Source organism: Oncorhynchus nerka, linkage group LG6 (assembly GCF_034236695.1).
Source record: "Oncorhynchus nerka isolate Pitt River linkage group LG6, Oner_Uvic_2.0, whole genome shotgun sequence".
NCBI classification, from domain to species: Eukaryota; Metazoa; Chordata; class Actinopteri; order Salmoniformes; family Salmonidae; genus Oncorhynchus; species Oncorhynchus nerka.
The window spans coordinates 17,726,896-17,752,838 of NC_088401.1; the positions used below are offsets into that span (position 1 = coordinate 17,726,896).

At 47.7% G+C, this 25,943-nt stretch overlaps 1 protein-coding gene and 1 pseudogene across 2 annotated transcripts; one reads left to right on the forward strand and one right to left on the reverse strand.

The window, feature by feature from the left end:
- Positions 1-194: 194 nt before the first annotated feature.
- LOC115131020 (gamma-aminobutyric acid receptor subunit rho-3-like) lies at positions 195-11,625 on the reverse strand (annotated as a pseudogene).
- On the forward strand, positions 11,457-25,930 carry LOC115130099 (V-set domain-containing T-cell activation inhibitor 1-like). Of its 2 annotated transcripts, none has more exons than XM_029660873.2 (8): positions 11,457-11,608; positions 13,181-13,417; positions 20,740-21,042; positions 21,389-21,673; positions 21,756-22,082; positions 23,980-24,087; positions 24,270-24,329; positions 25,522-25,930. In XM_029660873.2, exons 2-8 carry the CDS (start codon positions 13,348-13,350, stop codon positions 25,644-25,646), a joined length of 1,278 nt encoding a protein of 425 aa, XP_029516733.1. In that variant the 5' UTR covers positions 11,457-11,608; positions 13,181-13,347; the 3' UTR covers positions 25,647-25,930. The 2 variants fall into 2 exon arrangements, with proteins under 2 accessions (XP_029516733.1, XP_029516734.1); XM_029660874.2 differs by having other exon boundaries at positions 13,186-13,417.
- Positions 25,931-25,943: the final 13 nt, after the last annotated feature.

Below are 25,943 nucleotides of genomic sequence, written 5' to 3' on the forward strand. Positions count from 1 at the left end.
ATGTATTTCTGCTCCCTGGTTTGGGGTACGTTTTCCCGAGCCATATCTCGCGCCGGATCCGTGGTGTTTTAATCTACACAGGTAGACTGTCCAACCAGCTGTAAACCATATGGTCGGATCTGCTGCCTATGGCAGGTCACAGGTGCTGTCTGGAATGTTGGCTGATAGAGAGGTTTGAATAATGAATAAAAATGACAGATTTCAATCATGTTTATTTCTGAACATACAGTACATGACTGACATAATAAGATACACCATTCATTCACCACAAAATTAAATGAAAAAACATAAATCACTCAACAGTTATAGTGATAAAGCATAGGAAGGTTTTCCCCTAATATTCCTTGGTTATAGTAAGCAGTGAACATTATTGTTTCAACCTGGGCAGGGGATTGTACACATTAAAGTGCCATCTAGACTATTTTAAAGTAGGGTCCCAGTGGTAAACATTTTCACAGAGTAGGAGTCCATAGGGTCCCTCAGGTGGAGTCCATACTCAGAATGGCCCCTCAGGAGGAGTCCATAGGGCCCCTCAGGAGGAGGCCATACTCAGAAGGGTCCCTCAGGTGGAGTCCATACTCAGAAGGGCCCCTCAGGAGGAGTCCATACTCAGAAGGGTCCCTCAGGTGGAGTCCATACTCAGAATGGCCCCTCAGGAGGAGTCCATAGGGCCCCTCAGGAGGAGGCCATACTCAGAAGGGTCCCTCAGGTGGAGTCCATACTCAGAATGGCCCCTCAGGTGGAGTCCATACTCAGAAGGGCCCCTCAGGAGGAGGCCATACTCAGAAGGGCCCCTCAGGAGGAGGCCATACTCAGAAGGGTCCCTCGGGAGGAGGCCATACTCAGAAGGGTCCCTCGGGAGGAGGCCATACTCAGAAGGGTCCCTCGGGAGGAGGCCATACTCAGAAGGGTCCCTCGGGAGGAGGCCATACTCAGAAGGGTTCCTCAGGAGGAGGCCATACTCAGAAGGGTTCCTCAGGAGGAGGCCATACTCAGAAGGGTCCCTTAGGTGGAGTCCATACTCTGTAGAGTCCCAGCAGTATAGGGTCCCTCGAGAGGAGTTACAGTCAGTAGGGTCCCAGTAGTATGCTCAGTAGGGCCCCTCAGGAGGAGTTCATATTCCAGTAGATGGTATTGAATAGCAGGTAGGACATAGTGAAGGCCATGCGAGGAGTACGAGTCGATCAAGTAGGTGTAGCAGGTCCACGTTCTGCCGCACCAGCCATTGTCGGTGGAGACATGTCCCCTCGGGGGGGGGGGGGGGGGGGTTCCTCAGGGTTCTGGGGTGGAGTTCCGTGGGAGTTTGACAGATGGGGGAACAGGGTCCACTTGATGTCATTGCCGTGGAAACAGCCGTCGAAGGCCATGGCCTGGCTGGCGTTATAAGAGGTTGGGAGCTGAATGGGGGGACAGACAGGCACATATAGAATACATCTCGATACACTGTGTGGATCATACAGAACATACTAGGAAAGAAACTTGTGGTGATTTCATGGAGTCATAATTTCTCATATCTGAACACTAGAGAGCAGTGTAGTGTAGAGAGAATACCTGGAATATCCTGGAAATTAATGACCTCTGACCTTTCCTCTATTCAGTCGTCTCATCTCCTCTAGCATAGAACAGTAGTTGACAGCAGCGTATTCTATCACTGACAGGAACACAAACAGGAAGCTGGTCCAAAGGTAGATGTCCACCACCTTCACGTTAGGACATCTGAATCACACACACATGCAGTGTACGCACGCACACACACACACAAACAAACATGCATGCACGCACGCACGCACGCACGCAGACACACACACAATTACACTTACTTGTGGCATGGAGGAGGACACCCCAGTAATGATGGTGGACATGGTCAGTACTGTAGTGATAACTGAAGGAAGAGGACATGTGTGTGGAGGGAGGGGGACAGCAGGTGTGTTAGGACTCACTTCTGTCATCATGAAGTGCTTTGAGAGAATAGTCAAGGATCACATCACCTCTACCTTACCTGACACCCTAGACCCACTTCAATTTGCTTACCACCCCGATAGATCCAAAGACGATGCATTCGCCATCGCACTGCACACTGCCCTATCCCTTCTGGACAAGAGGAATACCTATGTAAGAATGCTGTTCATGAACTATAGCTTAGCATTCAAAACCATAGTACCCTCAAAGGTCATCATTAAGCTCAAGGCCCTGGGTCTGAACCCCACCCTGTGCAACTGGGTCCTGGAAACAACTCCTTTTTTTTCTTTCTTTTTTTTAACCTTTATTTTACTAGGCAAGTCAGTTAAGAACAAATTCTTATTTTCAATGACGACCTAGGAACAGTGGGTTAACTGCCTGTTCAGGGGCAGAACGACAGATTTGTACCTTGTCAGCTTGGGGATTTGAACTTGCAACCTTTCGGTTACTAGTCCAACACTCTAACCACTAGGCTACCCTGCCACCCCTTCACTTCGCTAATCCTCAACTCTGGGGCTCCACAAGGATGCGTACTCAGCCCCCTCTTGTACTCCCTGTTCACCCATGACTGCGTGGCCACTCACACCTTCAACTCTATCATCAAGTTTGCAGATGACACAACATTAGTAGACCTGATTACCAACAATGACGAGACATCGTACAGGGAGGAGGTGAGGGCCCTGGGAGTGTGGTGCCAGGAAAATAACCTCTCACCCAACGTCAACAAAACAAAGGAGCTGATTGTGGACTTCAGGAAACAGCAGAGGTAGCACCTCCCTATCCACATCTACGGGATCACAGTGAGAATGTGGAAAGCTTTGAGTTCCTCGGCGTACACATCACTGACAAATTGAAATTGTTCACCCACACAGACAGTGTGGTGAAGAAGGCGCAACAGCACCTCTTCAACATCAGGAGGCTGAAGAAATTTGTCTTGGCACCTAAAACCCTCACAAACTTTTACAGATGCAGGTGATGGAGAGAGACAGAAAGGAAAGGTGATGAGAGAGACAGAAAGGAAAGGTGATGGAGAGAGACAGAAATGAAAGGTGATGAGAGAGACAGAAAGGAAAGGTGATGGAGAGAGACAGAAAGTGAGAGGATAATGGGGGGAGAGAGTGGGAGAGAGAGAAAAGTTGAGGGTTTTCTTAAAGAAGCAGTACGTTAGCCTAATAGTTACAAGAGACGAGACACACAAAGAACGCAAAACAGACACATATAAATACTCAGACAGACCCGTGCTGCTGTAGAAGGTGAGGCCACTGGAAGGGTGGCACTTCTTGACGAACAACTGAGAGAGAACAATCTCATCTGTCCTCAGAGACTCGTTGCCATTCTTCCAAAACAACATCAGATCATTGTCATTATACGCTTCTAGAAAGGGGGAGAGAGAAAGTGTGGTGTGTATTTGTGTAACCAATCAATCAGCAATCAGATGTTTAGTGTGGGTGAATGTTTATTTATGTAAATATGTGTGTGCATGTCTGTGTTAGTGCACGCACGTGATGTGTGTGTGTGTGTGTGTGTGTGTGTGTGTGTGTGTGTGTCTCACAGCTCTCTAGTTGTAGTAAACAGTTCTGAAGTCTATGGAGTAGAGAGCAGTCACTGTGATCCTATAACAACATAATAATCATATAAAAAGAGATAAGATATAGTATACCTACATACAGCATAGTGATATACACACAGACGCTGATGCTCTACCTGACGCTGTAGAGTATGCTTCCGTCAGGATAGACCCTGATCATGATGTTCTCCATGGTGGTGTCCTGGATGAAGGACCTCTTCGAGTGGGCAAAGAACACATCAGGAACCCACGTCTTCTTCACCAGACACCCACCAAATGTCCTGCTAACTTTGCTAGGAGACAGAAAAGCCAGGCACTCATCCTTCCTGGAGTGACACAGGTACAGGGTCACAGTGATGCCCTCGGCAGAACACAGACGATTGTTCAGATACACATGTGGATTGATTATACACACACGTGTATAGATTATACACCCATGTTGACCTCTGAGATGATGTCGATACTCTCCACCTGGACAGCAATGCCCACAGGGATGGCTGCACCTGAGAACACACACACACACACACACACATACATACACATATATATATATATATATATATATATATATATAGCTCGTCAGGACCGGAGGAGCTCCTCACCACGACCCAAACCACCAAACCAGAGCAACAAACACAAACACCCACAAATTACTGCTACACCCACACACATGACATCACACTGAGGTCATTAATCAGGGCTCTGTAGTTGTCTCCAACCCTGGTCCTGGAGAGCTGCAATGTGTACACTTAGAAAAAATGGTTCAAAAAGGGTTCTTTAGCTGTCCCCATAGGAGAATCAAATCAAATTGTATTTGTCACATGCACTGTGTAGACCTTACCGTGAAATGCTTACTTACAAGCCCTTAAACAACAATGCAGTTTTAAAAAATGGAGTTAATCAAATATAGGGTTGGTGACCACTGCTCTACTCTGAATATGGATCAGGATCAGAGTTGGTGTTCACTGCTCTACTCTGTATATGGATCAGGGTTGGTGACCACTGCTCTACTCTGTATATGGATCAGGGTTGGTGACCACTGCTCTACTCTGAATATGGATCAGGATCAGGGTTGGTGATCACTACTCTACTCTGTATATGGATCAGGGTTGGTGACCACTGCTCTACTCTGTATATGGATCAGGGTTGGTGACCACTGCTCTACTCTGTGTATGGATCAGGATCAGGGTTGGTGACCACTGCTCTACTCTGTGTATGGATCAGGAGCAGGGTTGGTGACCACTGCTCTACTCTGTATATGGATCAGGGTTGGTGACCACTGCTCTACTCTGTGTATGGATCAGGATCAGGGTTGGTGACCACTGCTCTACTCTGTATATGGATCAGGGTTGGTGTTCACTAGTCTACTCTGTATATGGGTCAAGATCAGGGTTGGTGTTTACTAGTCTACTCTGTATATGGATCAAGATCAGGGTTGGTGTTCACTAGTCTACTCTGTATATGGATCAAGATCAGGGTTGGTGTTTACTAGTCTACTCTGTATATGGATCAGGGTTGGTGTTCACTAGTCTACTCTGTATATGGATCAGGGTTGGTGACCACTGCTCTACTCTGTATATGGATCAGGATCAGGGTTGGTGTTTACTAGTCTACTCTGTATATGGATCAAGATCAGGGTTGGTGTTTACTAGTCTACTCTGTATATGGATCAAGATCAGGTTTGGTGTTTACTAGTCTACTCTGTATATGGATCAGGGTTGGTGTTCACTAGTCTACTCTGTATATGGATCAGGGTTGGTGACCACTGCTCTACTCTGTATATGGATCAGGATCAGGGTTGGTGTTTACTAGTCTACTCTGTATATGGATCAAGATCAGGGTTGGTGTTTACTAGTCTACTCTGTATATGGATCAGGGTTGGTGACCACTGCTCTACTCTGTATATGGATCAGGATCAGGGTTGGTGTTTACTAGTCTACTCTGTATATGGATCAAGATCAGGGTTGGTGTTCACTAGTCTAATCTGTATATGGATCAGGGTTGGTGTTCACTAGTCTACTCTGTATATGGGTCAAGATCAGGGTTGGTGTTTACTAGTCTACTCTGTATATGGATCAAGATCAGGGTTGGTGTTCACTAGTCTACTCTGTATATGGATCAAGATCAGGGTTGGTGTTCACTAGTCTACTCTGTATATGGATCAAGATCAGGGTTGGTGTTTACTAGTCTACTCTGTATATGGATCAAGATCAGGGTTGGTGTTTACTAGTCTACTCTGTATATGGATCAGGGTTGGTGTTCACTAGTCTACTCTGTATATGGATCAGGGTTGGTGACCACTGCTCTACTCTGTATATGGATCAGGATCAGGGTTGGTGTTTACTAGTCTACTCTGTATATGGATCAGGGTTGGTGTTCACTAGTCTACTCTGTATATGGATCAGGGTTGGTGACCACTGCTCTACTCTGTATATGGATCAGGATCAGGGTTGGTGTTTACTAGTCTACTCTGTATATGGATCAAGATCAGGGTTGGTGTTTACTAGTCTACTCTGTATATGGATCAGGGTTGGTGACCACTGCTCTACTCTGTATCAGATTCAGGGTTGGTGACCACTGCTCTACTCTGTATCAGGATCAGGGTTGGTGACCACTGCTCTACTCTGTATCAGGATCAGGGTTGGTGACCACTGCTCTACTCTGTATCAGATTCAGGGTTGGTGACCACTGCTCTACTCTGTATCAGATTCAGGGTTGGTGACCACTGCTCTATTCTGTATATGGATCAAGATCAGGGTTGGTGACCACTGCTCTACTCTGTATATGGATCAAGATCAGGGTTGGTGACCACTGCTCTACTCTGTATATGGATCAAGATCAGGGTTGGTGACCACTAGTCTACTCTGTATATGGATCAAGATCAGGGTTGGTGACCACTGCTCTACTCTGTATATGGATCAAGATCAGGGTTGGTCTTCACTAGTCTACTCTGTATATGGATCAGGGTTGGTGATCACTGCTCTACTCTGAATATGGATCAGGATCAGGGTTGGTGATCACTACTCTACTCTGTATATGGATCAGGATCAAAGTTGGTGACCACTGCTCTACTCTGTATCAGGATCAGGGTTGGTGACCACTGCTCTACTCTTTATCAGATTCAGGGTTGGTGACCACTGCTCTACTCTGTATCAGGATCAGGGTTGGTGACCACTGCTCTACTCTGTATCAGATTCAGGGTTGGTGACCACTGCTCTACTCTGTATCAGGATCAGGGTTGGTGACCACTGCTCTACTCTGTATCAGATTCAGGGTTGGTGACCACTGCTCTACTCTGTATCAGGATCAGGGTTGGTGACCACTGCTCTACTCTGTATCAGGATCAGGGTTGGTGACCACTGCTCTACTCTGTATCAGGATCAGGGTTGGTGACCACTGCTCTACTCTGTATCAGGATCAGGGTTGGTGACCACTGCTCTACTCTGTATATAGATCAAGATCAGGGTTGGTGACCACTGCTCTACTCTGTATCAGGATCAGGGTTGGTGACCACTGCTCTACTCTGAATATGGATCAGGATCAGGGTTGGTGACCACTGCTCTACTCTGTATATGGATCAGGGTTGGTGACCACTGCTCTACTCTGTATATAGATCAAGATCAGGGTTGGTGACCACTGCTCTACTCTGTATCAGGATCAGGGTTGGTGACCACTGCTCTACTCTGTATCAGGATCAGGGTTGGTGACCACTGCTCTACTCTGAATATGGATCAGGATCAGGGTTGGTGACCACTGCTCTACTCTGTATATGGATCAGGATCAGGGTTGGTGACCACTGCTCTACTCTGTATATGGATCAGGGTTGGTGACCACTGCTCTACTCTGTATATGGATCAGGGTTGGTGACCACTGCTCTACTCTGTATATGGATCAGGGTTGGTGACCACTGCTCTACTCTGTATATGGATCAGGGTTGGTGACCACTGCTCTACTCTGTATATGGATCAGGGTTGGTGACCACTACTCTACTCTGTATCAGATTCAGGGTTGGTGTTCACTACTCTACTCTGTATCAGATTCAGGGTTGGTGATCACTGCTCTACTCTGTATATGGATCAGGGTTGGTGACCACTGCTCTACTCTGTATATGGATCAGGGTTGGTGACCACTGCTCTACTCTGTATCAAGATCAGGGTTGGTGACCACTGCTCTACTCTGTATCAGATTCAGGGTTGGTGACCACTGCTCTACTCTGTATCAGATTCAGGGTTGGTGATCACTGCTCTACTCTGTATCAGATTCAGGGTTGGTGACTACCGCTCTACTCTGTATCAGGATCAGGGTTGGTGACTACCGCTCTACTCTGTATCAGGATCAGGGTTGGTGACCACTGCTCTACTCTGTATCAGGATCAGGGTTGGTGACTACTGCTCTACTCTGTATCAGGATCAGGGTTGGTGACCACTGCTCTACTCTGTATCAGGATCAGGGTTGGTGACCACTGCTCTACTCTGTATCAGGATCAGGGTTGGTGACCACTGCTCTACTCTGTATCAGGATCAGGGTTGGTGACCACTGCTCTACTCTGTATCAGGATCAGGGTTGGTGACCACTGCTCTACTCTGTATCAGGATCAGGGTTGGTGACCACTGCTCTACTCTGTATCAGGATCAGGGTTGGTGACCACTGCTCTACTCTGTATCAGGATCAGTGATCACTACTCTACTCTGTACAATTGTTTTATACTGTCAACATCATAAACTGGTCGGGAACCCTCTCACAACCTCTGTTCCAAAAAGACTAGCTCAATATGGACAAGGGATCACACACACACACACACACACACACACACACACACACACACACACACACACACACACACTGAGTATAATGTGAGCCAGTGTTGGTTTGGGAGTGATGTGTTCAATGTCTCAGAAACTCATTGGCCAGCACATCTTCTCATAACGCAGCTATTGCATTCATCATCAAAGGGGGGCAGAGATTGACTGATTGGATTAGTTTCATTGGGAGACAGAGAGCAGGTTAGCTATTTTCGTCATGGATCTTGTTCTGGAGGCAGCTATGCAAAAACCTAACCTTAAATTAACACCAAAAAGCACAGTTTGGTTTTCATAAATGTTTCCAATATAGCCCATTTTGACGTTGCAGCTGGTCTACCTAGCGGAATCTTTCAGTTCTGCCTCCAGGACAAGACTCATCTCAATAAATCTCAACCTGCCAACAGAGATGGAGGTGTTTCCTGTGTATGTGGCACATGTGTGTTTCTGACCTCCAAAGCCAGGTCTCGTAGCGATGTCGTGTTCTTTGATCCTCAGCAGCCGTTCAGTCTTGATGAGTAGAGTTGGTGCTGTCCTGCCTCTTCAGCTTATGGTCTATAGGCCTGGAAAGACAACACACATTATAAACACACACACACACACACACACGCCCTGCGATAGTTGAGTGATCTGTCTCTTTAATAAGCCTGTAATTGTAGGGTGTGATTGGAGAAACACTGCCTGCGGTTTCTGCAACAACCTTCCCACATACACACACTGCCTGATTTGGGTAATCAGCTACTCCCTAGAATCACTCCAGATTCCTTCCCGCATTCCGTAACTTAATGAAGACTGATATAGCCAGAAGCCAGTTGAAACGCAGGTCAGGCAGTAAGAATGACAGAATGTATGGTGTTACAGGGGGTATGGGGGTTATGTGTGTACATGCATGAATGCCCATTGTACAGGGCATTCGGGAAAGTATTCAGACACCTTGACTTGTTCCACATTTTGTTACGTTACAGCCTTATTCTAAAATGTATTAAATATTTGTTTTTCCTCATCACACAATACTCCATAATGACAAAGAGCAAACACGTTTTTAGAAATCTTTGCAAATGTATTTACATTTTTTTTTTTAAATACCTTAGTTACGTAAGTATTCAGACCCTTTGCAATGAGTTTGCTGAAAATAAACGCAGTTGACAGTGAGGACGTTTCTTTTTTTACTGAGTTTATAAGTCTATATACAGTGCCTTCGGAAAATTATTCAGACCCCATTTTGTTACATTACAGCCTTATTCTAAAATGGATTAAATTAAATAAAAATCCTCAGAAATGTACACAAAATGTATTGACAAAGTGAAAAAAGTATTTTTGAAATTTTTGCAAATTATTATTATTAAATAAAAAACTGAAATTCCTTCTTTACATGAGTATTCAGACCCTTTGCAATGAGACTCGAAAATGAGCTCAGGTGCATCCTGTTTCCATTGATCATCCTTGAGATGTTTCTTCAACTTGATTGAATTCCACCTGTGGCCAATTCAATTGTTTGAACATGATTTAGAAAGAAACAAGCGTGTCTATATACTGTAATGTCCGAGCAGAAACTATACCATGAAGTCAAAGGAACTGTCCGTAGATCTCAGAATTGTGATGAGGCATATATCTGGGGAAGGGTATTAAACAATTTCTAGTCTTGAAAGTTTCCAAGAGCACAGTGGTCTCCATCATTGGTAAATTGAAAAAAATATGGAACTACCCAGATTCTGCCTAGAGCTGTCCGTCCAACCAAACTGAGCAACCGAAGGACCTTGGTCAGGGAGATGACCAAGAACCCAATGACCGCTCTGACAGAACTGCAGAGTTCCTTGGCTGAGAACCTGCCAGAAGGACAACAGTCTCTACAGCACTTCACAAATCTGGGCTTTATGGGAGAGTGGCCAGATGGAAGCCACTCCTGAGAAAAAGGCAGATGACAGCATGCCTGGATTTTGTCAAAAGGCACGTGAAAGACAGAGCATAAGGCAACATATTATGTGGTCTGATGAGACAAAAATGTAACTCTTTGGCCTGAAAGCAAAGTACTATGTCTGGAGAAAATTAGGCATAACTCATCACCCGTCTAACACATTCCTACCGTGAAGCATGGTGGTGGCAGCATCATGCTATGGGGATGCTTTTCAGCGGCAGGGACTGGGAGACTGGTAAGGATAGAGGGAACAATGAATGGAGAAATGCAGGCAAATCATTGATGAGAACCTGCTTCAGAGTGCAAACAACCTTAGACTGGGACCAAGATTTACATTCCAACAGGACAATGACCCCAAGCACACAGCCAAAGCAACGCTGGAATGGCTTCAGAATAAGAATGTGAAAGTCCTTGAGTGGCCCAGCCAAAGCCCAGACTTCAATCCTATTAAAAATGTGTGGAAAAATGTGAAGATTGCTGTTCACCGCCGCTCCCCATCTAACCCATTAACAGAGTTTGAGAAAATCTGGAAGGAAGAACGGGAGAAAATCCCCAAATCCAGATGTGCAAAGCTGATTCAGACATACCCAAGACGACTCAAAGCTGATTCAGACATACCCAAGACGACTCAAAGCTGATTCAGACATACCCAAGACGACTCAAAGCTGCTACAGACATACCCAAGACGACTCAAAGCTGCTACAGACATACCCAAGACGACTCAAAGCTGCAACAGACATACCCAAGACGACTCAAAGCTGATACAGACATACCCAAGACGACTCAAAGCTGATACAGACATACCCAAGACGACTCAAAGCTGTAATCGCCGCCAAAGGTGTATCTACAAAGTATTAACTCTGTGATGTGAATACTTACCATATGTAATTGAGATATTTCTGTATTTAATTTTCAATAAATTTGCTAACATTTCTAAAAACACGTTTTCAATTTGTCATTATGGGTTATTGTGTGGCTGTATCACAACAAAATGCTGAATAAGCCAAGGGGTATGAAGGCCCTGTGTAGCCACTGTATATCCACTGTATGACCAAATCAGTACTTGACTTCTCTCTAAGGGGTTTGTGTTTTTCGCCCCTCTAACTCCACCCATCCAGAGGGGTGTGTGTAATTACCCCCCTGTCTCTCCTTCAGTACATTGGGAAATGTGTGTGGTGTGTGTGTGAGAGAGGAAAGAGAGGGGGCTGGTGTGTGTTCTCGCACGTGTGCGTGCAAGTGTCCTTTAAGTAACCTGTTAGTCCAGTCAAACTCCTCACTTTCAAAAGAAGTAGGGAGCAGCTCTCTCTCTCCTTCTCTCTCACATCTCCCTCCCTCATTTCGTCTCGCTCTGCTTGACGTGGAACTCACGTAAGTCTGCTTTTCATTCTCTTATTCTCTCCGTTTTCTAGAAGATAAAGTTATCTTCATCACTAGAGAGCCATACACCACACGGCACTGAACACACACACACACACACACACACACACACACACACACACACACACACACTTCATAGACTTGTAATATCTCTATTTCTCTATTAGATTTTTATTGATGTAGTTCTGTCCTTGAGCTGTTCTTGTCTATTAATGTTCTGTATTAAGTCATGTTTCATGTTTTGTGTTGGACCCCAGGAAGAGTAGCTGCTGTTTTTTGCGACAGCTAATGGGGATCCTAATAAAATACCAAATAATATTAACACATTTTGTATGAAAACTTGTATGGGGATTCAGTCATGTAGTCCATTCCTTAAACAAACCCTTACAATCCTAACTAGAGCAAACACCAGGGCTGTTTTCCACCCACCATGATCAATATCTGATCAGCACCTTATAAAGTAAGCTACAGTTGACTGCTGTTAGGTATCAAGTCAGTATGGCCATGTCAAGAGTATCTGCTTTTATGAACAGGGTAAACATAGAGTTATTTCTGTTAGCTCTGGGACGTTATTGCGCTACACTAGGTCAGTATTGGTTTGTTTTTTAAATTCTGGTATCACCAAGGATATACGTTTTTGTTGTAGCCCTTCACTACCACACCTGATTCAGTTAATCAACAAATCATCAAGCCCATGATTAGTTGAATGTGCCCGTGTGGGGAGCTAAAACAAACGTGTGAAATGGTGTGCGAGAGGAGGAGCAGAGAAGACAAATACTGCACCAGATGACAATGACTCCATGAGTGTGTGATTATTCTGTGTTTGATGTCTAACCTCACTAACTATTTCCATGTGATGCTCTGCCCTGTGTTTTCTCTGTCCTGTGTTTTCTCTGCCCTGTGATCTCATTTATGGTGTGTGTGTGTGTGTGTGTGTGTGTGTGTGTGTGTGTGTGTAACTATGTGTGGGTGTGTGTTTTGATGTGATTGAATAAAGATGATTTGGAACTCTTACATTACAGTGAATAGACTGTAGCATATGTGACCTACTCTCTTCTCTTCTCTTCCGCTCTGTCATGCTCTACTCTACATCTTGAACTATCACATAAAGAAAGAGCGAGATAAGATATGATAAGGAAAGAGAGAGACAAGATATTAGGAAAGAGAGAGATAAGATATGATAAGGAAAGAGAGAGAAGATGTGATTAAGAAAGAGAGAAGATATAAGGAAAGAGATATATATGAAGAAAGAGAGAAGATAATTAAGAAAGGGAATATATGATAAGGAAAGAGAGAGCTGATATGTGATAAGGAAAGAGAGAGCTGATATGTGATAAGGAAAGAGAGGGGAAACACACACAGGAAGACGTGGAGGGAGTGGAGAATAAAGGAAACCTCAACCAGATGTCTCTCTTAGCACCCCCCCACCCCCCACCCCACCCCCCAATTAGGAGATCAAACTCTATTAGCCACAGCCTCCTGAACATGTCCTGTCACGTTATTACTACCACACCGCATGTCTCTCATTAGCTCTGAATGTGTGTGTGTTTCTACATTACAAAGAGAAGGGAGACAGGAGAACGAGAGAGAGGCTCGTGGAGAAAGATTAACCTTGAGGAAGAGACGGTGACCACAGAAGTGAAGATTGGACGGACGTGTGTGTCACTGTCTCTGGATGTGTGTTTTTGTGAGTATGTGTACATGTGTACACATGTGTGAGAGAGATTGACATGGCAGTGACATACACCTGGACCTGTCTCCTTCTGTGGATCAGCATCTCAACTCAGACCACAATCCCAGGTGAGACTGCCTCTGATTGGCCCTGATTGACATGGTGAGTTTAGGTGATTTGGTAACTGGTTGGTTAGAGCAGGTGGTTAGAACCCTGATCCTGGAGCAGCCAGGTCACACCAGACCAGTGCAGTATTCCAGGTCCCCGGGATGTCAGGAGATGCCTTCAGGACTGGCCACTAGGGGCAGCAGTGAGCACTATTATGATCAAGTAGGTCCGCTGCTTGCTAGGGCATTATGGATGGAGATGGCGGATGGGTGTAAGCCGCGTGCTCCAGCTTCCAAGATCACAGGTTCAATCCCAGTGCTACTCTACCCAATCATGAGCTCCAGCTCTGAAGATCACAGATTCAATCCCAGTGCTAGGCACACATTTTATGTTTATTTAATTTTTTACCCTATCCCAAACCTTAGCTTAACCAATCGGAAAGAATGCCTAAACTTAACCGTCAAAACACGATGTTCACCCTCCCCCTCCCCACTTTCCCTGGACAAACTTTGAATACTGAAGTCAGACCGTATCAGACCGTATCAGACCGCGTCAGACCGCGTCAGACCATATCAGACCATATCAGACCGCGTCAGACCGTGTCAGACCGTATCAGACCGTGTCAGACCGTATCAGACCGTGTCAGACCGTATCAGACCGTGTCAGACCGTGTCAGACCGTGTCAGACCGTATCAGACCGTGTCAGACCGTGTCAGACCGTGTCAGACCGTGTGAGACCGTGTCAGACCGTATCAGACCGCGTGAGACCGTGTCAGACCGTATCAGACCGCGTGAGACCGTGTCAGACCGTATCAGACCGCTTCAGACCGTGTCAGACCGTATCAGACCGCGTGAGACCGTGTCAGACCGTATCAGACCGCGTCAGACCGTGTCAGACCGTATCAGACCGCGTGAGACCGTGTCAGACCGTATCAGACCGTGTCAGACCGTATCAGACCGTGTGAGACCGTGTCAGACCGTGTCAGACCGTGTCAGACCGTATCAGACCGTGTGAGACCGTATCAGACCGTATCAGACCGTGTCAGACCGTGTCAGACCGTATCAGACCGTGTCAGACCGTATCAGACCGTGTCAGACCGTGTCAGACCGTATCAGACCGTGTCAGACCGTATCAGACCGTGTCAGACCGTATCAGACCGTGTGAGACCGTATCAGACCGTATCAGAACGTGTGAGACCGTATCAGACCGTGTCAGACCGTATCAGACCGTGTCAGACCGTATCAGACCGTGTCAGACCGTGTCAGACCGTATCAGACCGTGTCAGACCGTATCAGACCGTATCAGACCGTATCAGACCGTATCAGACCGTATCAGACCGTGTCAGACCGTATCAGACCGTGTGAGACCGTATCAGACCGTGTGAGACCGTATCAGACCGTATCAGACCGTGTCAGACCGTATCAGACCGTGTCAGACCGTATCAGACCGTGTCAGACCGTGTCAGACCGTATCAGACCGTGTCAGACCGTGTCAGACCGTATCAGACCGTGTCAGACCGTATCAGACCGTGTGAGACCGTATCAGACCGTATCAGAACGTGTGAGACCGTATCAGACCGTGTCAGACCGTATCAGACCGTGTCAGACCGTATCAGACCGTGTCAGACCGTATCAGACCGTGTCAGACCGTGTCAGACCGTATCAGACCGTGTCAGACCGTATCAGACCATCAGACCGTATCAGACCGTATCAGACCGTATCAGACCGTGTCAGACCGTGTCAGACCGTATCAGACCGTGTCAGACCGTATCAGACCGTGTCAGACCGTATCAGACCGTGTCAGACCGTGTCAGACCGTATCAGACCGTGTCAGACCGTATCAGACCGTGTCAGACCGTGTCAGACCGTGTCAGACCGTGTCAGACCGTGTCAGACCGTATCAGACCGTATCAGACCGTGTCAGACCGTGTCAGACCGTATCAGACCGTGTCAGACCGTGTCAGACCGTGTCAGACCGTATCAGACCGTGTCAGACCGTATCAGACCGTATCAGACCGTGTGAGACCGTATCAGACTGTATCAGACCGTGTCAGACTGTATCAGACTGTATCAGACCGTATCAGACCGTGTCAGACCGTATCAGACCGTATCAGACTGTATCAGACCGTATCAGACCGTGTCAGACCGTATCAGACCGTATCAGACGGTATCAGACTGTATCAGACCGTGTCAGACCGTATCAGACCGTGTCAGACCGTATCAGACCGTGTGAGACCGTATCAGACCGTATCAGACCGTGTCAGACCGTGTCAGACCGTATCAGACCGTGTCAGACCGTGTCAGACCGTGTCAGACCGTGTCAGACCGTATCAGACCGTATCAGACCGTATCAGACCGTGTCAGACCGTGTCAGACCGTATCAGACCGTATCAGACTGTATCAGACCGTGTGAGACCGTATCAGACCGTATCAGACCGTGTGAGACCGTATCAGACCGTGTCAGACCGTATCAGACTGTGTCAGACCGTGTCAGACCGTGTCAGACAGTATCAGATCGTATCAGACCGTGTCAGACCGTATCAGACCGTGTCAGACCGTATCAGACCGTGTCAGACCGTATCAGACCGTGTGAGACCGTATCAGACCGTGTCAGACCGTGTCAGACCGTATCAGACCGTGTCAGACCGTGTCAGACCGTGTCAGACCGTGTCAGACCGTGTCAGACCGTGTCAGACCGTGTCAGACCGTGTCAGACCGTGTCAGACCGTGTCAGACCGTGTCAGACCGTGTCAGACCGTGTCAGACCGTATCAGACCGTATCAGACCGTGTCAGACCGTGTCAGACCGTGTCAGACCGTGTCAGACCGTGTCAGACCGTGTCAGACCGTATCAGACCGTGTCAGACCGTGTCAGACCGTATCAGACCGTATCAGACCGTGTCAGACCGTGTCAGACCGTATCAGACCGTGTCAGACCGTATCAGACCGTATCAGACCGTGTGAGACCGTATCAGACTGTATCAGACCGTGTCAGACTGTATCAGACTGTATCAGACCATATCAGACCGTGTCAGACCGTATCAGACCGTATCAGACGGTATCAGACTGTATCAGACCGTGTCAGACCGTATCAGACCGTATCAGACCGTGTGAGACCGTATCAGACCGTATCAGACCGTGTCAGACCGTGTCAGACCGTGTCAGACCGTATCAGACCGTGTCAGACCGTGTCAGACCGTGTCAGACCGTGTCAGACCGTATCAGACCGTATCAGACCGTATCAGACCGTATCAGACCGTGTGAGACCGTATCAGACCGTGTGAGACCGTATCAGACCGTGTCAGACCGTGTGAGACCGTGTCAGACCGTGTCAGACCGTGTCAGACCGTGTCAGACCGTGTCAGACCGTATCAGACCGTGTCAGACCGTGTCAGACCGTGTCAGACCGTGTCAGACCGTGTCAGACCGTATCAGACCGTGTCAGACCGTGTCAGACCGTGTCAGACCGTGTCAGACCGTGTCAGACCGTGTCAGACCGTATCAGACCGTATCAGACCGTGTCAGACCGTGTCAGACCGTGTCAGACCGTATCAGACCGTATCAGACCGTGTCAGACCGTGTCAGACCGTGTCAGACCGTATCAGACCGTATCAGACCGTGTCAGACCGTGTCAGACCGTATCAGACCGTGTCAGACCGTATCAGACCGTATCAGACCGTGTGAGACCGTATCAGACTGTATCAGACCGTGTCAGACTGTATCAGACTGTATCAGACCGTATCAGACCGTGTCAGACCGTATCAGACCGTGTCAGACCGTGTCAGACCGTATCAGACCGTATCAGACCGTGTCAGACCGTATCAGACCGTATCAGACCGTGTGAGACCGTATCAGACCGTATCAGACCGTGTGAGACCGTATCAGACCGTGTCAGACTGTATCAGACTGTATCAGACTGTATCAGACCGTGTCAGACCGTGTCAGACCGTGTCAGACCGTATCAGATCGTATCAGACCGTATCAGACCGTATCAGACCGTGTCAGACCGTGTCAGACCGTGTCAGACCGTATCAGACCGTGTCAGACCGTGTCAGACCGTGTCAGACCGTACCGTGACAGACCGTATCAGACCGTGACAGACCGTGTCAGACCGTATCAGACCGTGTCAGACCGTATCAGACCGTGATCGACCGTATCAGACCGTGAGACCGTATCAGACCGTGTCAGACCGTATCAGACCGTGTCAGACCGTGATCGAGACCGTGTCAGACCGTATCAGACCGTATCAGACCGTGTCAGACCGTGTCAGACCGTGTCAGACCGTATCAGACCGTGTCAGACCGTATCAGACCGTGTCAGACCGTATCAGACCGTGTCAGACCGTGTCAGACCGTGTCAGACCGTATCAGACCGTATCAGACCGTGTCAGACCGTGTCAGACCGTATCAGACCGTGTCAGACCGTATCAGACCGTGTCAGACCGTGTCAGACCGTATCAGACCGTATCAGACCGTATCAGACCGTATCAGACCGTGTCAGACCGTATCAGACCGTATCAGACCGTATCAGACCGTATCAGACCGTGTCAGACCGTGTCAGACCGTATCAGACCGTGTCAGACCGTGTCAGACCGTATCAGACCGTATCAGACCGTATCAGACCGTGTGAGACCGTATCAGACCGTGTCAGACCGTGTGAGACCGTATCAGACCGTATCAGACCGTGTCAGACTGTATCAGACTGTATCAGACCGTGTCAGACCGTGTCAGGCCGTGTCAGACTGTATCAGATCGTATCAGACCGTATCAGACCGTATCAGACCGTGTCAGACCGTATCAGACCGTGTCAGACCGTATCAGACCGTGTCAGACCGTATCAGACCGTATCAGACCGTGTCAGACCGTATCAGACCGTGTCAGACCGTATCAGACCGTGTCAGACCGTGTCAGACCGTATCAGACCGTATCAGACCGTGTGAGACCGTATCAGACTGTATCAGACCGTGTCAGACTGTATCAGACCGTGTGAGACCGTATCAGACTGTATCAGACCGTATCAGACCGTATCAGACCGTGTCAGACCGTGTCAGACTGTATCAGACCGTATCAGACCGTGTCAGACCGTGTCAGACTGTATCAGACCGTGTTAGACTGTATCCGACCGTGTGAGACCGTATCAGACTGTATCAGACCGTGTCAGACCGTATCAGACCGTATCAGACCGTGTCAGACCGTGTCAGACCGTATCAGACCGTGTCAGACTGTATCAGACTGTATCAGACCGTGTGAGACCGTATCAGACTGTATCAGACCGTGTTAGACTGTATCCGACCGTGTGAGACCGTATCAGACTGTATCAGACCGTGTCAGACCGTATCAGACCGTGTCAGACCGTGTCAGACCGTATCAGACCGTGTCAGACCGTATCAGACCGTGTCAGACCGTATCAGACCGTGTCAGACTGTATCAGACTGTATCAGACCGTGTCAGACCGTGTCAGACCGTATCAGACCGTATCAGACCGTGTGAGACCGTATCAGACTGTATCAGACCGTGTCAGACTGTATCAGACCGTGTGAGACCGTATCAGACTGTATCAGACTGTATCAGACCGTATCAGACCGTGTCAGACCGTGTCAGACTGTATCAGACCGTATCAGACCGTGTCAGACCGTGTCAGACCGTATCAGACCGTGTCAGACCGTATCAGACCGTGTCAGACCGTGTCAGACCGTATCAGACCGTATCAGACCGTATCAGACCGTGTCAGACCGTGTCAGACCGTGTCAGACCGTGTCAGACCGTATCAGACTGTATCAGACCGTGTGAGACCGTATCAGACTGTATCAGACCGTGTCAGACTGTATCCGACCGTGTGAGACCGTATCAGACTGTATCAGACCGTGTCAGACCGTATCAGACTGTATCAGACCGTGTCAGACCGTATCAGACTGTATCAGACCGTGTCAGACCGTATCAGACCGTGTCAGACCGTGTCAGACCGTGTCAGACCGTATCAGACCGTATCAGACTGTATCAGACCGTGTGAGACCGTATCAGACCGTGTCAGACCGTGTCAGACCGTATCAGACCGTATCAGACTGTATCAGACCGTGTGAGACCGTATCAGACTGTATCAGACCGTGTCAGACTGTATCAGACTGTATCAGACCGTATCAGACCGTGTCAGACCGTGTCAGACCGTGTCAGACCGTATCAGACTGTATCAGACCGTGTGAGACCGTATCAGACTGTATCAGACCGTGTCAGACTGTATCCGACCGTGTGAGACCGTATCAGACTGTATCAGACCGTGTCAGACCGTATCAGACTGTATCAGACCGTGTCAGACCGTATCAGACTGTATCAGACCGTGTCAGACCGTATCAGACCGTGTCAGACCGTGTCAGACCGTGTCAGACCGTGTCAGACCGTATCAGACCGTATCAGACTGTATCAGACCGTGTGAGACCGTATCAGACCGTGTCAGACCGTGTCAGACCGTATCAGACCGTATCAGACTGTATCAGACCGTGTGAGACCGTATCAGACTGTATCAGACCGTGTCAGACTGTATCAGACTGTATCAGACCGTATCAGACCGTGTCAGACCGTCAGACCGTATCAGATCGTATCAGACCGTGTCAGACTGTATCAGATCGTATCAGACTGTATCAGACTGTATCAGACCGTATCAGACCGTATCAGACTGTATCAGACCGTATCAGACCGTGTCAGACCGTATCAGACCGTATCAGACCGTGTCAGACCGTATCAGACCGTGTGAGATCTGGTTCCCAGATGGAACTGCTCCGCCACACCTGACTTTACCAATTACCTCACTAACTGAGATAATTCATCATTAAGCGATTGGTTAGATTTCACCTATTTGGCCTCCCAGTTCTAAAGCAAAAAAGGTCAACTCAAAAAGCTGAAGTGCCTTCTGTTCTCCAGGAAGAACGTTGACTAACCCTGTGTTCAATGATCAATAACGGTTAAAGGTTGTGGTAAGCAGGCAGGTGAGACGACTCACAGAGCTGAGTAAGAATTGTGACATGTAGCACATAGGGAGGTGTGTGTGTCTGACAGGAGTACGTGACTTCATGCTTGGCTGCAGATAATAAAAGCCAAGAATGATCATCGGAGCGTACCATGTTTGTTTAAGTTGGTTGGAGATGTGTTCAGGTAAGATGAAGAGCACACACACCACACACACACTCACAAAGAAAGAGGAGTCTATCTGTTGTTTGTACAGTGAATTACTATGGTTTCACTCCACCACAATGTGTTTATATGAATGCAATGCAGGTTTACTTGACTGAATTCCTCTGATTGCCAATAGGCCCTGAGGTGTATTCACAGGTGTGTGTGATCTCTTTACAGATGCTCACGTGACGTGTGTGTTCTTGGAGGAGTGTGTCCTGCCCTGCAGCTTCCAAACAGACCGTGATGAGGTCATCCGCTGGCTCAAACAGGAAGTGCCTGTCCACTCCTTCCAGCGCGGAGGGGAGTGGAGTGAGCATGAGCAGTATGCTGGCCGCACCTCCCTCTTCACACACCTGGTATCCCGTGGTAACGCATCGCTGCACCTGAGGGGGTGTGGCCCCAGGGACCGCGGCAGATACAAGTGTCACGTGCGTACCTCTGCAGGCGTGCACGAAGCCCATGTCATCGTCAGGGTGGAGGGTGAGTCAAGCTGTCAATCGAATGGTAGACACAACCACAGTGACTGTCAATGTTCTATCAATGTATGATCAGTTGGTGTGTGTATATATATATATGTAGCAGTACAGTATAGCTTCCTTCCCTCTCCTCGCCCCAACATGGGCTCGAACCAGGGACCCTCTGCACACATCAATCACAGTCACTCACGAAGCATCGTTACCCCTCGCATTACCCCTTCAAGGTCTCAGAGCAAGTGACGTCACCGATTGAAACGCTATTAGCACGCACCACCGCTAACTAGCTAACCATTTCACATTGGTTACATATATACACACCGACTTATATATATATATGTGTGTGTGTGTAGCGCCCGTTCGGGCCCTGTCTCTGGAGTTGTCCAGACTAAGTGGCTATGAAGAGGTGAAGTGTACCACTCGACATGTCTACCCCGCCCCTCACGTTGCCTGGGCAACTGACCCACCCACCGCCCAGCCTCTTCGACCAATAACGCGTAAACTGGCTGACCGACAGGGGCTGTATGTGGTGGAGAGCCGGCTGAGGAGGCTGAACAGCCAATCAGAGCTCACCTACATCTGTACTGTCATCTCCTCCTATGGATCACAGACCTGGACCGCTTCACTCAGAGAAAGAGGTATTACACACTCACATACACTGTTTTGTAAAACTTTAAAAGCTTTTTGTAATCTCTCGCTCTCGCACTCACTCTCTCTCAGAGATCAATGGAGTAGAAGGGAAGGATCTGACCATTCCTTGCCATGCCCCACCCTACCAGCCTAAATCCTCCGTCTCCTGGAGTTTCACAAATCACAACGAAGAGGCCCTCATCCTCACCTACGACAGCCAATCACAGCTCAGTTCTGCCTCAGCACCCTGGGAGGCCTGTGCAAGACTGGACGTCCTCAGGGTTCCGCTTGGTGACGGATCGCTGCAATTGGTCAACCCAGTCAGTCTGGAACACACAGGGACATATACCTGTGTTTACTCTTCCCCCCAGAACACACACACAGAACACACCGGGGTCAACATCTCAGCTGTCACTGGTGAGAGAACACTCACACCTACACACTAAATCAAATCAAAAATCTAATCAAATTGTATTTGTCGCATGCGCCGAATACAACAGGTGTAAAACTTACAATGAAATCCTTACAAGCCCTTAACCAACAATGTAGTTAAGAAAAAAAAAGTAAGAGATAAGAATAACAAATGATTAAAGAGCAGCAGTAAATAACAATAGCGGGGCTTTATACAAGGGGTACCGGTGTCGAGGAAATTGAGGTAATATGTACATGTAGGTAAAGTTATTAAAGTGACTATGCATAGATAATAAGAGTATGCAAATATGCAAATAGTCTGGGTAGCATTTGATTAGCTGTTCGGGAGTCTTATGGTTTGGCGGTAGAAGCTATTTAGGAGCCTCTTGGACCTAAACTTGGTGCTTCGGTACTGCTTGCCGTGCGGTAGTAGAGAGAACAGTCTATGACTAGGGTGGCTGGAGTCTTTGACAATTTTTGGGCCTTCCTCTGGCACCGCCTGGTATAGGGGTCCAGGATGGCAGGAAGCTTGGCCCTGGTGATGTACTGGGCCACACGCACTACCCACTGTAGTGCCTTGCGGTTGGAGGCCAAGCAGTTGCCATACCAGGCGGTGATGCAACCCATCAGGATGCTCTCGGTGGTGCAGCTTTAAAACCTTTTGAGGATCTGAGGACCCATGCCAAATCTTTTCAGTCTCCTGAGGGGTAATAGGTTTTGCTGTGCCCTCTTCATGACTGTCTTGATGTGCTTGGACCATGTTAGTTTGTTGGCGATTTGAATGCCAAGGAACTCTTGAAGCTCTCAACCTGCCCCACTACAGCCCCGTCGATGAGAAGGGGGACATGCTCGGTCCTCCTTTTCCTGTAGTCCACAATCATCTCCTTTGTATTAATCACATTGAGGGAGAAGTTGCTGTCCTTGCACCACACGGTCAAGTCTCTGACCTCCCTATAGGCTGTCTCATTGTTGTCGGTGATCAGGCCTACCACTGCTTTGTCATCAGCAATCTTAGTGATGGTGTTGGAGTTGTGCCTGGCCGTGCAGTCATGAGTGAAAAGGGGGTACAGGAGGGGACTGAGCATACACCCCTGAGGGGCCCCCGTGTTGAGGATCAGCGTGGTGAATGTGTTGTTACCTACCCTTACCACCTGGGAGCAGCCCATCAGGAAGTCCAGGATCCAGTTGCAGAAGGAGGTGTTTAGTCTCAGGGTCCTTAGCTTAGTGATGAGCTTTGAGGGTACTATGGTGTTGAAAGCTGAGCTGTAGTCAATTAATAACGTTCTCACATAGGTGCCCCTTATGTCCAGGTGGGAAAGGGCAGTGTGGAGTGCAATAAAGTTTGCATCATCTGTGGATCTGTTGGTGCGGTATGCAAATTGGAGTGGGTCTAGGGTTTCTGGGATAATGGTGTTGATGTGAGCCATGACCACCACATCTATTGTTAGGGGTTTACTGTATTTTTCTGCTACCTGTGTGTCTGTTACCTGTGTGTCTGTTACTTGTGTGTATCAGAACTCAGGATAAGACCCAGATGCAGACAGCTTGAGTCCCAGACGTTTATTGTCCCAAACAAGGGGTAGGCAAAAGACAGGTCAAAGGCAGGCAGAGGTCCGTAATCCAGGGCAGTGTCAATAAGGTACAGAATGGCAGGCAGGCTCAGGGTCAGGGCAGGCAGAATGGTCAGAACCGGGGACACTAGGGAACAGAATTTGAGAAAGCAGGGAGATATGAAAACATTCTGGTAAGACCTGACAAGACGAACTTTCAACAGACAAACAGAGAACACGGGTACAAATACACTGGGGTTAATGAGGAAGATGGGTGACATCTGGAGGGAGGTGGAAACAAGCACAAAGACAGGTGAAACAGATCAGGGCGTGTGTATATTACCTGTGTGTAGGTGAGCGTATGCGAAGTCACGAGGAGTCTCGGTGGTGGATCTTTGCCGTGGTGGTAGCAGTGCTGGCTCTCGCCCTCACAGGAATTCTGGGATATCTTAAAGTCAGAGGTAAGGAGTATGGGCAGGGGGAAAGGTTAAGTATAATAATAAACCTAACATTATCTGTCTATAATCACAAATGTGTAGTAATACTGAGAGAACTAAGGCTGAATGAGCTTGCAGGTAAATGACGGTTTAAATACTTCTACTTTTACAATATCTGTACCTGATATCCCTTTTCCTGTCACCAGGTGACCAGTCCAAGCCCAGAAAGAGACCAGAGGAAACCAGTGAGATGAAGCCAATGAAAGGTAAGTCACAGTCCACCCTTACTGTGGAGTGTATGTGTAGTACCCGGCCAGACCATCAACTAACTGTAGTATCCAGGACAGACCACAAGAAGGTGTAAGAGGATCATGAAGAACACTAGGCAGGAGTATGGTGGTCAGAACAGAGTGAATACTTACATCAGGAGTCAGGAGTATTGTTATATCTAGAAGCCTGTGTAACAGAATCCAATGTACCTGTAGAGCTAGAGGATGCATTTACACCAGGGGTTGGAACTGGTTCAAAGAACCGAAAAAATAACATTTAGAGGAACAGAATCAGAACCGGTAACAAGTGATCTGTACTGTTCCGGAAGACAACTGTTATTTAAAAGCATGGAAACGGTTAATAAAGTTATTTTACATTCCGTACATTTTTTTCAGTCCCCCCCCCAAAAAAAAAGCAACAAAGTGCATATACCGTACAAGCCCTCCCTTGGTCACTCAGAAACGTATTCCAGTGTCTGCCTGCCAGCTGAGTATCTTTGCCAGTGTGTCTCCATAGCCGTCCCCAGTTGTGCCAGCTGGTCATGGTGTTGATGTAGAAGATAAGCTTGTTCGTTGACTGTCAGAGACATTTGATTCTCCTGCTGCTTCCATAGTTTTGTGAGACAGTATTCTGTAACAATGACCCTGTGAGTCGAGAAGCAGGTGAAATGTTTAATCAAATATGAAACAAGACAGCGTAACAGTGGCGATATAGCATGAACACAGGAACAATGCCACCTGAGGAATGAACGTAAGGGAGGGACAGATAAAGGGGAGGTAATGAGGAAGGTAATGGTGTGAATCATAATGATCTGCAGATGCGGGTAATGATGGATGCCAGGTGTGCGTAATGATGGATGCCAGGTGTGCATAATGATGAATCCCAGGACCGGGGGTTAGGGGAGGAGCAGGAGTAAACGTGACAACAAAGAAACGATATAAACCGTTAGTGTTTTAGGGTTTGAACCGGGTCAGAAGTTTATTTTTCTGGTCAGAATAGTGGAACGGAACAAGAACAAAAGTAATGGTTCTGTTCAGAGTGAACCGATTAGAAAATAATTTTGGTTCCAACCGAAACGTAAACATCCGTACTGCTAGACTTGGCCTTGACGGCATGTTAACTAGTGTATGATGTGTGTACTTCTGTTTGGTGAGTAATCTCTCCCTTCCATATGGTCTCTTATCCCAGAAACCACTGCCAATGAGAGAGGCTTTTCTGTGAGCAGTCCCCTTAACACACGAGAGACCTTGTCGACAAATGTCAACATCCTCAACCCCAAACATGTTCCCGCGGCCATGCCAGAGACGGCATGACCTACACAGCTGGTGGATGGAGCAGCAGTACCATGAGTAGGTCTACCTGAGGCCTTGGGATGAGACCTGGCAGGACTGATGTTACTCACCATCAGCTGGCCTGGAAGTGATCCACAGTTACAGCAGTGAACTGTAATATTTAGGACACATAACTGCAAGGGACTTTGTTCACCTGGAGTCTGCTGATATTGGCCTTTTAGAGTTTGTCTCTGTTTTTACCTACCTGCGGTGAGCAGTATGTCAAAACTTTTTTTTAATGTTTGACAATAAATCTAAGTAATGAATGTTGAAGAAGTT

Coding starts and splice junctions, on each gene's coding strand:
- LOC115130099 (XM_029660873.2), top strand. CDS start 13,348: ATGGCAGTGACATACACCTGGACCTGTCTCCTTCTGTGGATCAGCATC. Junction 13,418..20,739: donor AACTCAGACCACAATCCCAG/GTGAGACTGCCT, acceptor ATCTCTTTACAG/ATGCTCACGTGACGTGTGTG. Junction 24,088..24,269: donor GGGATATCTTAAAGTCAGAG/GTAAGGAGTATG, acceptor TCCTGTCACCAG/GTGACCAGTCCAAGCCCAGA.